Source organism: Mytilus trossulus, chromosome 4 (genome assembly GCF_036588685.1).
Source record: "Mytilus trossulus isolate FHL-02 chromosome 4, PNRI_Mtr1.1.1.hap1, whole genome shotgun sequence".
Classification (NCBI taxonomy): Eukaryota; Metazoa; Mollusca; class Bivalvia; order Mytilida; family Mytilidae; genus Mytilus; species Mytilus trossulus.
The window spans coordinates 81,291,671-81,306,227 of record NC_086376.1 but is presented as its reverse complement, the minus strand read 5'-3'; the positions used below and the strand labels follow the sequence as shown (position 1 = coordinate 81,306,227).

At 30.0% G+C, this 14,557-nt stretch overlaps 1 protein-coding gene across 2 annotated transcripts in view; it reads right to left on the bottom strand.

Moving 5' to 3' along the window:
* The window catches only part of LOC134716109 (unconventional myosin-IXa-like), a 79,952-nt gene that overhangs the window by 24,690 nt on the left and 40,705 nt on the right, over window positions 1–14,557 (bottom strand). Inside the window, exons 18-30 of one of the 2 annotated variants that reach the window (XM_063578884.1) lie at window positions 13,426–13,470; window positions 11,728–11,916; window positions 11,303–11,342; window positions 10,707–10,895; window positions 10,050–10,160; window positions 8,727–8,849; window positions 7,866–8,015; window positions 7,221–7,396; window positions 6,536–6,697; window positions 5,904–6,080; window positions 5,255–5,291; window positions 4,121–4,231; window positions 461–653 (exon numbers count right to left, since the gene is read on the bottom strand). In XM_063578884.1, coding sequence (XP_063434954.1) covers window positions 461–653; window positions 4,121–4,231; window positions 5,255–5,291; window positions 5,904–6,080; window positions 6,536–6,697; window positions 7,221–7,396; window positions 7,866–8,015; window positions 8,727–8,849; window positions 10,050–10,160; window positions 10,707–10,895; window positions 11,303–11,342; window positions 11,728–11,916; window positions 13,426–13,470 — 1,703 coding nt within the window. The remainder of the gene's footprint in view (window positions 1–460; window positions 654–4,120; window positions 4,232–5,254; window positions 5,292–5,903; window positions 6,081–6,535; window positions 6,698–7,220; window positions 7,397–7,865; window positions 8,016–8,726; window positions 8,850–10,049; window positions 10,161–10,706; window positions 10,896–11,302; window positions 11,343–11,727; window positions 11,917–13,425; window positions 13,471–14,557) is intronic. The other variant, XM_063578885.1, reaches the window with a different exon arrangement.

Below are 14,557 nucleotides of genomic sequence, written 5' to 3'. Positions count from 1 at the left end.
TTTAATTTTGCAGGTTAAAAATTCCAGTTAAAAATATAAACTTATTATATGATTAAATACTGTCGTCCTATATGAATATAAAATGACCTATACATAAAAAATAAGTCAGTACATAAACTGGATCAGAATATTCATTTTTGCTAGCTAGTAATCATATTCATGGAATCTGTAGATTTAACATATTTTACACTTATTTATATAAATATATAGGGTAAAGATCATTGAGATAATAACAAAATGACAAAACCACCAAAAGACACCAAATAGGTTAAACTCCACCACTTCTCTGCCTATGCCAGGTCAGGTATCTGGACTATGTACTGCTAGTTTTGTATGTCTTTGTTGGTAGATAAAATTTTTGAGACAATAATTCCTCTTATCTTTTTTATTTAAAGTAACAAATCTCAGCTTTGGTACTTAAATTTTGAATAAAATTCTGAAATTTAAACAAAACACTCACCTCCCAACAGGTTCTTTAGCCTACTGTGTTTAAATATTTTGGCCTTCCTCAATGGGCTGGCATATGAAAATGATGAGGGAGATTGGGGTTCATTATCTAACTGGTCTTTCTGGTGTGGGGGCTTCTTTAGAGCCTCTTCAACCATTCGCTTCTTGTCTTGAGTAACATACTGATCTGAGGGTGACATTGGTTCCTAGAAAGAAACATTTTAATTAGTATATTCAGAAGTTAATACTGAATTGTACAATTCTATTTTTTTTAAATTTAGAAAGTAGAAACTGATGATTTTTTTATGTATATAAGCCAACAAAGATTGTAATCTAAAATACAGTAATATAAAAACAACATAGTGTATACAAGTGAAAGCATGGTAATAAAATATGGACACTTTGGTCGACTTATTATTTGAAAAAAATAAAGCTCAATAAAAAATTCTGCATTCTCTGAATAAACTAAAAGATATGCCAGGTTAATAAATATCAAATTAGAAAATGGGTTATCATAAAAACTCTATTCAGCATCATTTCAATATATTTTTACTCCTTTCACCAACTATTACCTATAACTCACTTTTATATAAAAAAAATTAAAAAACAAGTCACACATTATATAATTTTATTGACCAATGACTTAAAATACATTATCAAATGACCATTCATTACAATTCCTGTGCCTGAAAGCTGGTCATGAAATCTCTAACAGAACAAATAATTCTACAAAATAGGTTTTCCTGGTCAAATAGTTTTCACTTGAGATTATTGGTTAAAAAAGGTTTTAGAAATAAATCTTGAACTACCAATGGCAACAGTTACTGTTCCTATACTTGTTTCCTTCTCACATAACCAAATTATAAGCTGGCGGTTGCAAGTGGGGGGTCCAGAACTTTTAATAAGGGGGGCCCGCTTCAGTCATGCTTCAGTGATTCTCTTTATAAATAACAAAATTTTGCCCGGGCCCCCCTGGATCTGCCTACGGTTGCCATTCTATTTACATACCTATGTGACAACATTCTAAAGGAAGATAATTTATGCATAAATTGAGATACTCAAAAGATTATTAATTAGTGAATAAAATGGTAATTTGTCCTACATTAATGAATTTTAGGGTTACACACCATGTCTTGTATTTTAGTGAAAACAAGTGAAACTGGGAGCTACTGCTCACTGATGATACCCCCGCCGCAAGTGGATAATATTAATAGTGTAAAAATATGCAAGTGTTTGGTAAACAGGAAGTCTGATGAATCTGAAAACGCATCACAGGGTATAGCTGACTTATATAAATCCTGAAACCAAATTTCAGAAATTCTTGTATTGTAGTTCCTGAGAAAAATGTGACGAAAATTTTCAACTTGGCTATCATGCGTAAAATCATATAAGTGTTTGGTAAACAGGAAGTTGTCAAGTGATCAATCTGAAAACGCATCAAACAGTATAGCCGACTTAGATAAACCCTGAAACCAAATTTCAGAAATCCTTGTATTGTAGTTCCTGAGAAAAATGCGATGAAAAATATTCATGGGACAGACGGACGGACTGACGGAAGGACAGACAGAGGTAAAACAGTATAAGACCCCTTTTTTTAAAGCGGGGGTATAATTAGTTTAAACTGATCTTGTATTAGTTTTCTTTCAGTCCTATTTGTTCTTTTTCAGATTCTGTTAATTATTTTAAGTCATTGGGTTAATAAAGGTAGGTGTTTTCATATTGAAATTGCATCATGTTCTCATAGATATATTGAGTCTTGATTAACAGTAGCTGAAATTGCCCTCAGCTGTGCCTCAACCCAATTCTTACTAGGACGTTATACATAATAAGGGATCAATATGAGAACAACCATTCAATAATACTAAATTATTAATATTAGTAATAATTTAAGAGTTATCCTCTCACCTAATGCAAGATAACATAGGGCTATTCCATTAAAATAAATGCAGGAAGGTAAGGAGAACATATTTATTTCTTGACATTGGTGATTGGTCATTTGTGGTTGCATACTAACTTGATGCATGCTTATCTTCTCATAGAAAGTATGTTGGGTGTGGCTCCCTACCCTTCGACATCCAATTTTATGAAATAGCCCTTACTATTTTTGTTTTCAAATTCCATTTATGCTATTGCACCTTAAAGTAGGTGATGTAGCTTCTTTTTTTTCAAATATACCAATGAATTGACTGCCTTTTAACTTATCAATAACAGACCTGTAAAAATATTCAATCCCTATGCATAAAAATGATTCTATGTGACTTAAAATCTATAAATGATTTTCATTCTTTTAAAATGACTCCTTGAAAATGTGTCTAACTTTTTCAGTCGAAAACAACTCATGGAATTATGAAAAAATACCTGTACCCCCTATGCTATATCTTATATAACTTACCCCACCATGTAAGATACTGTGGATTCATTTTTATAGATGGGACACTTTTTTCATGGATATTTTGGGGTTAAATTGACACAAATTTAAATGTTCAATAATTGAACATGTTTTCTAAAATAAGATTGTATGCTGAATTTGGCAACAACTAAAACCATATATTAATGAACAAACATTTTTTCACAATCCACAAAAAAAAATAGTACATCTACCAAAAAAAAAAAAATCCACAGTACATTGATCTACATTTTTATGTTAGACTACATTTTTAATAACATACTGTTTACTTATCAACATGACACAACTTTCACCATATTTTATATTGTACATAGACACTAAACTTAACACTAGAGAAATCTGTATACAGTCTATATATGTTCTCTGTAAGAATCCTTATACATAGTGCTAGCTCAAAGAAAAGAGTGTAGTATCTATATAGTGGTGACAGGTGTATGACACACGTATAGAGTGCAAAGTGTGAGAATACACAGCAAGGTGTAAAGAGTACACAACAGACAAGAAACTGACTAATACAACAGAGATGAAGCACACTCTGCAAAACTACTGGACCACAACAATTCAAAGTCTAGATTCTCTTCTGATGTTGGAGCCTATTCATATTTTTTCAAGGCTTCAAATTATTCTTAGAGGTGATATGTCCAGGACTTGGTGATTTACAAAAATAAAAGGATCACTTAAACGAAGTCTGCTGTTACAAATCTATTCAATGTTTGATGACATTGTAATTTTCAAAATTAAAGGTTAATTGTGGAAATAAAAGGTGGTGGACCTCAGAATCAAAATTTTCATTCTTGTGGTTAAAAAGATTTATGATTGCTTTTTATTAATACCCATTGCTATTTTAGCAGTCCAAGAAAATTGGTAAGACAATGGCATCATAAGATAAAATTTGGAAACTAAATAATTTACTCTTATTAACTCCTTAAATAAAATTTTGAAAGGGGGCTATACTCATTTTTTGATAGTGTAAAATCAGTTCAGCTGTATCCATGTTTATATGCAAATTTGATCTTTCAGTTGAGACAATTTGAGGGAAAGGGTATACAACAATGGCAAAGTGAATCTGGATTGATATCAATATTTATTGATTTTGTTGCTATCGGTGTCTTCCACAAGAAAGACATTTCAAAACCTTAAAGACCGATTGACAAATACAAGTTTAATGCCATGTTCGAATATACAGATAGGAAATAGAATCTAGTTTTTGAAATGTTGTGGTTCAAGCGAAATCTGATATAACACCCAAACAAAGCTTCTTCTTACCAAATCAGAGAATGATTCCTGCTTAGCCAGAGGTGCAGGAATAACTTTTGGCTTTTTCTTCATTGGACCTCTTTCAAGAGATACTGTGTCAGAATTCTCTTTCAAGGCATCCTTGAATCAGAATATTCCATTCAACAGATAGTATACTTTTGAACAAGTCATATTTTTCTTAAAACATACTTGGAAAAGCCAAACAGCTCTTATATTCATAAAAATTACAACAAAAATCAAGTTTGTATTCTTATCATTTGTTTCTAAATATGGAGGATTTCTCAAATAGTTCCTCAACATTTGTTCAATAGTTTAATTTGTGGGGCAAAAGGAGCACCAAAATGAACCTTCTCAATACCAGCAAGCCAGAACTTTGATGACCAAAATACCCTATTGATCATCCTGACTACCATTTCGTCTTTATTCATGTTATAAATCAATTTTCAAAATGAATTGTAAAGTAAAATGTTTGTGGATAAAAACTTTGAAAAAAAGTCTTAAAATGGGAGATAATCTATGAAATAAAAAAAAAATTGCTTTTCATTTTGAAAATATTCACAAAAAAAATGTCTTTTAGTACTAAATTCAATATTCAAGAGGGAGAAGAAGGTGTAGAAAATGTTTAGGGTTCAAGACCAAGATCTGTAAAGTTAAGAATATCATGCATGTTTAGATTCCACATGTCATGCCGTGTTGGTTTGGAAACATGCAAGGTTATTAACATAAGTCATGTAAGTAGAGATATATATCAATTAGATTCTTTTTTTCATAGTTTGATGTACCTTATGTTATTTTCATTAACCATTCTAATTTCTATAAAGATCCAAATTCTAAATGTTTAAACAGAATCCATTTCTCAGTACTTTTATCTAATAAAGTTATATTTACATAAAATTGAGAATGGAAATGGGGAATGTGTCAAAGAAACAACAACCCAATCATAGACTTTTTGTTAAATAATGTATGCATTTACATAAAATAATAAGTATAATGCCCAAGAACAATGCAGAGCCCGCAACATTTAGAAACCTGGATTTTTATTATTTTACAACATTCTAGTGACTTTTCAATACCCTTAGGAACAATTCAATTAATTATTAATTGATAAGAATCTTTGAAAGAGTAGGAATAATGACTACTTACAGCTTTCGCTTCATGAAATTTGGCCAAATCTTGAACTCTGTAAAATCATATAAAAATAATAATAATATTTTTTTTATTTAGTTACAAACTATTGGTATCTGAATAATTTTTTTTAAATACTCAACACATTAACAGAATATCATTGAAATATATCATATAAAAGTATGGTATCAATAATACCAACAACTTATGCTAAATTTTGATACGGGAAGTTGAAATAAATATGTAAGCAGAATTTCATTACCAAAGTATAAACTATATGTAAATATTTTATACCTGATAAAGCATCTTTTTGTTGATATGAATTTTTAGCATTTGATAGATATTCATCTTGACTTGTACTTTTGGTCTTCTAACATATTGATCAATTTTGAGAGTTTTTTTTTATTTCTCTTTAAAAAAAAATCCAGTTGCCAACATCTTTAAATTAAAAAAAAGTCCAGTTGCCAAAATCTTTAAATTAAAAAAAAATCCAGTTGCCAACATCTTTAAATTTAAATAAATTCCATATTAATAACCACAAAAAATTGTGACTTGGATGGAGAGTTGCCTCATTGGTACTAAAACCACATCTTCTTATCTCTACAAATCAGGACAAGGGAGGTAACAATTGAAAAAACAATTTTGAATAAATTGATGATCAGCTTACCTTGATGATCTCTTGTCTTGTCTAAGGTATTCATCTTGTTCTATTTTAATGGTGGGTTGTACTATAATTTTAACATCAGTGGGTGTTGGAGGTGGGGTTACTATGGAGCCATCACGACTTTTTGATTCTAGGGAAACTGTCTCTGATTCTGAGTCTTCATCATGAACACCACTACTTCTGCAACAGAAAATCAAAACAAATAGTATCATAAGTGATCAAATAGTTATAGAATGGAATATTGCTTGATATCAACTCGAGTTATTTAATTTCAATATAATAATAAACAAGACTTCTGCAAGTTTATTATCACTATTTAAATTAAAGCTACAGGGGTTTGGGCTCACAACATCAGTGTTGACTGGATCACTTTAAATTATTACTTCAAACACTCTGCAACATTTTATATAAAGTAGTAGTAATTCAATTAATAACTTTCTTTTATAGCTTACAGGACTTTAACATGAGCCTGCATAATAACTGCAACAGAATTATATAAATGAAAAACATTTGAAGTTTGTGGCATAAAATATCATATCAGTTTTATTTTTCAATAGTGTATTTTCTGCTGCTATTCTTTTTTTGTCTGTCATGTATTTATTTCTGTTCAAGAAACATAATATTAATATACTAACGATGAATCACGTCTAGGAGATCTGCCAATGTCATCTAGTTCTTCACCGCTGGATCCTTTAGTCAGAATACCTTCATCACTGTTAGAGGATCGTAAATCATCTATCTGAGCTTGCTTGGCTTTCGCTTCTTCAATTTGTTTCTCAAGTAACAGGTTTCTATATCTGCATTACATATACAAAATTATTCATTCACAATTGTTAAATTTAAATATATCATGCAGTTTATATCCTTGAGATTTTGGTTCTTTTATTCCAGACTTAATCAATTTTTTTTTTTAAACCAACAAAAGAAAGTTGGCAAACTGAATTTTTATTTTTATTTAAATAAAATTATTGTATTGTTCAAATAAAAATTCTTTCTTTATTTGCCTTTACATAATATCACCTGATATTTGCATGGGTGAAGTGTTTTGAGTAAAAAATATCTGCTAACACCCACATTTCCTTACATGTAAATATATTCATAAACTATGAAATAAGGCAATTAATTAATTCCTTTATCTACCCTCTCCCCCCCTAATAAAACTTTCTAAGATAGATTCGATTTATAAGTAAATGCACCTTCTTTGCCTATGAAATAGGACAATTGACTGATTCATTTGATCCCCCCCCCCCCCACTCTCCCCAAATAAAACTTTCTAAGATAAATTTGCTATAGATTCATTTGATTTATAAGTAAACTTACATCTTGCGACTTTTATATCCTCTGTACCAACACTGTATGATAAGAGTCGCTGATAATGTTTTGAGAAATGTATATCTATGATGCCATCCTTTCATGTAACGCTGAATACACATGGCTGATATGTTCTGTTTTAACCTCAGCTTTCTTCTTTTACCCAGGAACATTCTTACACAAGCCTGTAATGGTTCAAATATATAATATATACTACTTTTTATTTAGGGAAAGTAAATGTTGTTTGTCAATATTTCAGATTTTGATGAAATTTTGTTTGCATTTATAAGCTGTTGAACTGCATCTTATTATAGTTGAAATGATATTCTTGAAGGTAAATATTGTGCTTATGTAAAAAGGTATTGCTAACTAACATAGGTCTATAAAAGTGACAAAATAAACCAAATACAATATTCCACTTTAAATTGCCTTTTTTAGAAAATTTAATAAAAATTTTTTTTTATTGCTGAAATCACAATATTTTTGTCAACTAAATTACAATGTATGTTTTGTCATAAATTTCTCATATTTGGATGACAGCAAAGGGTTAATAAAAGTTATTCCACCATTAACTTTGTTGCTAGAAGTATTACAACAATGAAGTTTTTCTGTAAAAAAAATAACTATGTCATAAAATACAGTTGCAAAACTAACCTGTATTACTATAATACTAGCTCTGATTTTAATATAGTTCCTTCTTTCAAAGATTGTTTTAAACCATCTTTGAACTCTAATTACTCTTTCCATGATGGCTACATGTAAGGCTTGATCCAATCTTTGTTTCTCTGTTTCTCTTAGAAATACCTAAAACATTTGTGAATTGTGAAACATCAAACGGAATTTGATGAGACTGTTATACAGGTTTAGCCCTATAAAACCAGGTTCAATCCCCCATTTTCTACATTCAAAAATGCCTGTACTAAGTCAGGAATATGACAGTTGTTGTCCATTGGTTTGATGTGTTTTATTATTTGATTTTGCCATTTGATTAGGGACTTTCCGTTTTGAATTTGCTCTGAGTTTAGTATTTTTGTGATTTTACTTTTTTCAATTGTATAATGTGCCACTGAGAAAAATAACTTTCAAATTTCAAATGGAAAATTTAAATTGAGACTATTTCCTCCAAAAAAAATCTCGACCAAAATAAACAGCTTAAACTCAATTAAACAGTATTTCTTGCTAAAAATCAGTAGAACAATAACAAAATAAGTTGTTCTGGTTTTATCACAAGTAGAAGCCATCAAAAATGTCTTTTTCTCATATTTTCAGCGTATGTCAGGATGTTTGCTTCTGTTGTTTTGATATTTTGGCAGATTTTCAGAATAATGTAGATATATCCATGTAGTGCCTATGAAATTTTTGCCTGCTTAATTTGATTACAAAAAGTTAGACAGCCCCAAATACTAATAAAAATTCATGCCAGAAATCGACTTTTTTAAAATATCATATATTTATAGTAATATGATAAACAATAGGACATGGCATATTGAAAGAACATTTCTCGACAAAAAATACCTTAGTTATTCCAATTTGATAATTCTCCTCCATAAATTTCATATGTTCTAAGAAGTCTTTCACATCATCTTTGGAACTCAGTAAACCTTTAGGTAGTAATATCTTATACATTTGTATGAATTCCTGAAATAAAAGACAATATAACAGGTTTTTTTCCATCAATACCCCTGCAAATTTAATGATCTGCAATTTAAAAAGACCTTCTCTTCAAAGACATACATAGAAATGTATTAGAAATATCCATTGGGGCTTAAAGTTATTTCATGAGTTGGTCTTTTTATGCCAAATATTTCACAACTTGCAAAAAAGAAGTGCAATATATTGGCTTAATCCTTTCCTTCATAAAAAAAAATATCATCAGGTTTAAAGTATCAATGCATTGGAATCTGATGTACAGTAGTTGTCGTTTGTTTATGTAATATATACGTGTTTCTCGTTTCTTGTTTTGTTTATATAGATTAGACCGTTGGTTTTCCCGTTTGAATGGTTTTACACTAGTAATTTTGGGGCCCTTTATAGCTTGTTGTTCGGTGTGAGCCAAGGCTCCGTGTTGAAGGCCGTACTTTAACCTATAATGGTTAAATTTTTAAATTGTTATTTGGATGGAGAGTTGTCTCATTGGCACTCACACCACATCTTCCTATATCTATTGGGAAAACAAATATTTTATCAAGGAAATTCAAATCAGATATTCTCATAAATGTTCTTTTCATATTCAATACAAATTTTGTTAAGTCTGATGCAGACATTTTGTAGTCAAAGCATTTCAACTGAGGTACTACACAGGTGTCATAAGGCGTCATTATGGAGGAAAGAGATAACAGGTTAAATTCTAGCCTATGGTTCATTTGCAGTATTTTCTCTTTTTTGTCTTTCTTTTTTCCTCAGATCTAAGCACTTTAGATCAGTTTTTAGTAAATCTGACCCAAAAAAGTAACTTTGCATATAAATATAATATTTAATGTTTGAATCATAATGAATATGAGAACTAAGTTTTTCAACTATACCTTGACCTTTTACCTGAAAATGTAATGATTTCACACTGTCACATTTCCATGTTCATTTGAACCAAGAAACTAGGGTCAAAACAGTCATTTGGCATATATAAAAAAAAAATCACTCATAATGAAATTGCTAAGAGAGTTTAAAGTAAATGTGACAAAATCTTCATGGTGAATTGCCTCATCTAAACACTTTTATCTGATATGGGATTGAAGAAAAGAAAAATAGGGTAAAATAATGCACATATCCACAAATCAGAAAACATTATACTCCCTACAATTGTAGGCAGGACCTAAAAATTTCATAAATAATTATACTAACATCAAATGTGAGTCGATGATTATACCCTGACTGTCTGATCTTGACTGTTGCCAACATTCCTGTATATCTCAACTGTCTGAGTACCAATACATCATCAAATGTACACGGCAGCTACAAAAACAGAGGTATGATAAACATTAGATAAAAAATTAAATCAAATTTTCTTATGCATACTTTTTTATAGTTCAAGCTAGAAATTTTAAGATTGGTGATATAAAACTTCCCACACTTGAATAATTAACCTCTAGAGGTCCTCTATCGGTGTATAGCAATAGGCTATAACCAGATGACTGTATAGCATTAGCCTTGTTCATACTTATTCTTGAAATTGTTATTCTGCTATAATGTGAATGTAAAGCAAATTTTGTTTGTATCCTTTGTGCTAGTACTTTTGAGGCAACCAAACCAAACCAAACTAGCATTTAACTAACCTTAATTAATTTTTGAAGTTAACTTTAAGGTCTTTGAGACTTCAAAGTTACAGTTAAGTAAGTGATTTTATCAAACAAAAGATATATATTACATGAAGGAGCTTACAACTTTCTTTTTCGAAGAAATCAGTATTTCAATAGAGATTCATGGATAATTAGGGAACACTTATTTACATTGTACATTGTTTAGGGGAGGATCATTCTAAAATTCTTGCCAGCACCTTACCTTGTCAGCATTAGATTTTATACATCTGATGAAGAATGGGTTAGCTTGTTGTAGTGTTGACATCAGTCTATTTAAAGACCACTGGAATTGAGCACTGACACTGGATTTCTGTTTCTTAGATGGATCTCTACCACTACCATACATAGTACGACGAGCTATATCCTTTAGGGTTTTTATATCACTAAGCATCTGAAAAGTTAAACAATCATGGTCCTATACTATCTAAGCTTTCATGGTCCTTCCTATTTTGAAACAAAAGTTATGAGCTGTCCTAGTGAATTAAGAAATTTATTTGTAAAATTTTTAACCCTTCCCTAAAATTCTTGTTTATATCTCCTGTAAACCATGTCTAAATCAAAATCAGGAATGGATGAGACAGCCAATACCAAATTCCTGATAGTAAACAGTTACTTAATAAGATTATTGACAAAATAGGTAATTGTAACATTTTTGCTCAATTTCATATAAAATAAATCAACATGCTAAACAAACAATTTATAATTTTTCATTTCTCTATCTAACGGTCCCCATAATTATGTAAATTTATTAAGAGCCCAATGAAAACATATCTACAAATAAAGCATACAAAAACTTACTGTAGGTGGCTTTGACTTTGGTCGGAATGACTTGTTTTTCCTGTAACAGAGCAATAGCATGAGAAAAATTATAACATCCAGTATCTTTGAAATTACATGTATGCTTCTGTGTCAGTATTTTTTTCATTTGTTAAGCAATTGTGTCAGAAAGCTTTATAAGAACCATACTGCATCATGCTTTTTAAAGTAAGAATTGTTTGCAATTGATTCTAATTGTTAATACATTTTCAAGTTGTTGTTTTTTTGTAAACCATAATATCACATGCAATTGAAAGCCATCATTTCAAGCACGGAAAACTTGTTATGGTAATTATTTTTCAGAAATGCATATATAATTTTATAATCTGCTTAATCAATATCTTGTATGTACATGTTCTTAATTCCTACAATAATTTCTTCAAAAAGCGCGATTATCATAAACATACTTCAAAATTCTCTCGGCTTTACGCATGAGAATATTTTCATCTTTTGACAATCCTGGGCTTGTTAGACAAATTTTTCCACTTTGATCGTTGTCTAAGAAAGCATCATCATCATCTGGGTCAAAGCAACCGCTGTCTTCTTTTGTATTGTTACATGCAGATTTATCATGCAATGGAGATTTGCTTCGTGCACTATACAGATAAAGTAATGCAAATTAAAAGAGGAAAAGACAACATGATGCAAACAGAAATATCAATAAAACCTTGTTCTGATTAAAAAAAATAATAGTATCTTTGCAATATCAGTCTAGATATGGTTACAATTTCACAGCAAGGTAGTCCCAACACCCAAAAAATTCATTCAGGAAAAGTAATGTGTTTTGATAAAATCATGTCAACCATAAAGCTCTATTCAAATGCTGCAAAGGTAACAGTATTACTTTGCCTGAACAAGGTTTTATTGTATTTTGATTTAAAGCAAGAATTGATATGAAACATTTATATGACAAAACCGTAGCAATCAAACAGCAATATTACACATACATTCTAAACCAATAAAGCACATTTATACAACAATATTACATTACATATACAGAGAATGTTGGAAAACATCATGATGAACTCGAAGAACAAAGGCGGTATATAAAGAAAAGAATGTGACGTTTTCATTAATGCAAATGTGTTGATAGTATTCAATATCTAAAGTTTATAGTTTGAATATTCAAATAAAATTAATTGCATTCACACTGATAAGTTTCCCATTTCATTATTTTTTGACAATTCACATTAATAAATGCACACATTTATTTCTATATGAACAGTAAACTATAGTAGACCTTATCATTGTGAAGTACTTTTTGCTGTGCTAATTAGGAAGTCTTTTGTGAAAGAGGAAAGGAAAAAGAAGTTGTATGAGAAGATAAACTCAAAAGTTTAATCAATGGATTCCTGAAAGAGAACACTAGAAGTGAGCTATTTTGATTTGTTCCACTGATGCCCATGTTGTAGTGTAAGTTCAGTTTTATATTTAACCAGACACAAAATTGACATTTATTATAATAAAAACAGATTTTTTTGTAGGAAAGGGGGGTTACAAAATTTAGACAAATCTAAACACACTGCCCTACAGCTCGTTTTGTTTACTTTATAAAAAGTTAGGTGCAGTGTTTTTTTCCGGCATGTTATTAAATTTCTAAACTGTACCTGTATTACCATTTAATTAATAAACTACATTGAAACATGAGTTTTCAAAACATATCAATTTCATCATATAAATTTTAAATTCCATGGTAAAAATTTCAAGGCACTATTTTGTTGACAAGAAATTACATGGTTAATATTTTCATTTTTTTTGTTAAAAGTAAAACTAAAAATTCAATTTAACAAAAACTAAAAAGTAAAAAAAAACATTTTGAAATTAAAATAAAATAAAATGTATTCTGTAAGTTCCAAATATAGAATTGGTTGGAAATTATATTTAAGGTATGACCTATATGGGATCCTAAAATCAAAGGAAACATCAATTCAAGACAACCTGCATCACAAATGCAGGTATAAGGAAAATTGTATAATTCCAGTATATCTATGAATCCACAAAAGAATAATTACCAGCAAATATCAGAACTTACAACAGTGTTTCCACAGCCATCCAAATACCACTTCATGCATTGGAAACAATTTTATAACAACATTTCAACTTACTGAATTTTCCTTAAAACACTAGCCGTCTTGGCTATCTTCACAAATCTTTAAAGTACAAAAGTTGTGAACAAAAATAATTTCACTGGAAATTCTTCATTTCTAATTCATTTATTGAAATATAATTCAAGTCTATTTTATGTTTAGTTAAAGATAATTAATTAAATTGATATAGTCTTTCACAAATATCATCTTCATTATGGTAATTAGTTGGCTGAACTAAAGAGGGGGACACATGAGGGATAAACAAACACCTGCTTAAACCAATAAAAATAAGTAAGTCACAAAAAATATTTGACTGTGACTTTTACTAATAAAGCAGAAAAATAAACACACTGCTATAAAAGAAACATGGAAAATGAAAACTTAACATACTTGATTACAAATTAATGTATCAAGTTTAACACAATTGTAAGACAAAGATTTATAAAAGGATCATCTCATTTATTCAAAGCTATTTTATGAAACCTGCATCTTATGGACCATTTCCTCAATTGTTTTCAGCACAAAAGTAAAAGACAGATTTATTCAAAAATCATCTCATTTGTTTTAAACTGCTATTTCATTGAACTCTGCTTACATGTATACAGTTTTCTCTGGTGCTTTGCTTTTGCGCCAATTGGCATTTCATTTGCGCCAAAAAAATCTTTCATTTGCGCCACAAACTATATTTCATTTGTGCCAATAATAAAACCTTTCATTTGCGCCAATATTGCAGGTAAATACGCATGATACAGGTTAGTTGAGGTATAAATAAAAAAAAAAAGTTAAAAAAAAAACTTTTGATAAAGTTCTTGTTTAGTTGTTAGTCAAAACATATTCCTCAGAAATGAGTCATAATAAAACCATAAGTAAACCTTTCAATGTTTTTTTGAGATTATACTTTCTGCTGGTTAACACCATGGTTGCTATTGTTCAAGGTTTTGATAATTGTTTTGTGTTCCATATCAGTTGTTATTTTGCCTTTACAAGTTATTTTACCTTTGCAAGTTTTTTGGAACACCTTAATGACTTGTCACTTTCCTGTTATATATTACCTGTATTACCTGTAAAATGGCGCAAATGAAGTAGTTATGAATTGGCGCAAATGAAGTAGTTATGTATTGGCGCAAATAAAGTAGTTATGTATTGGCGC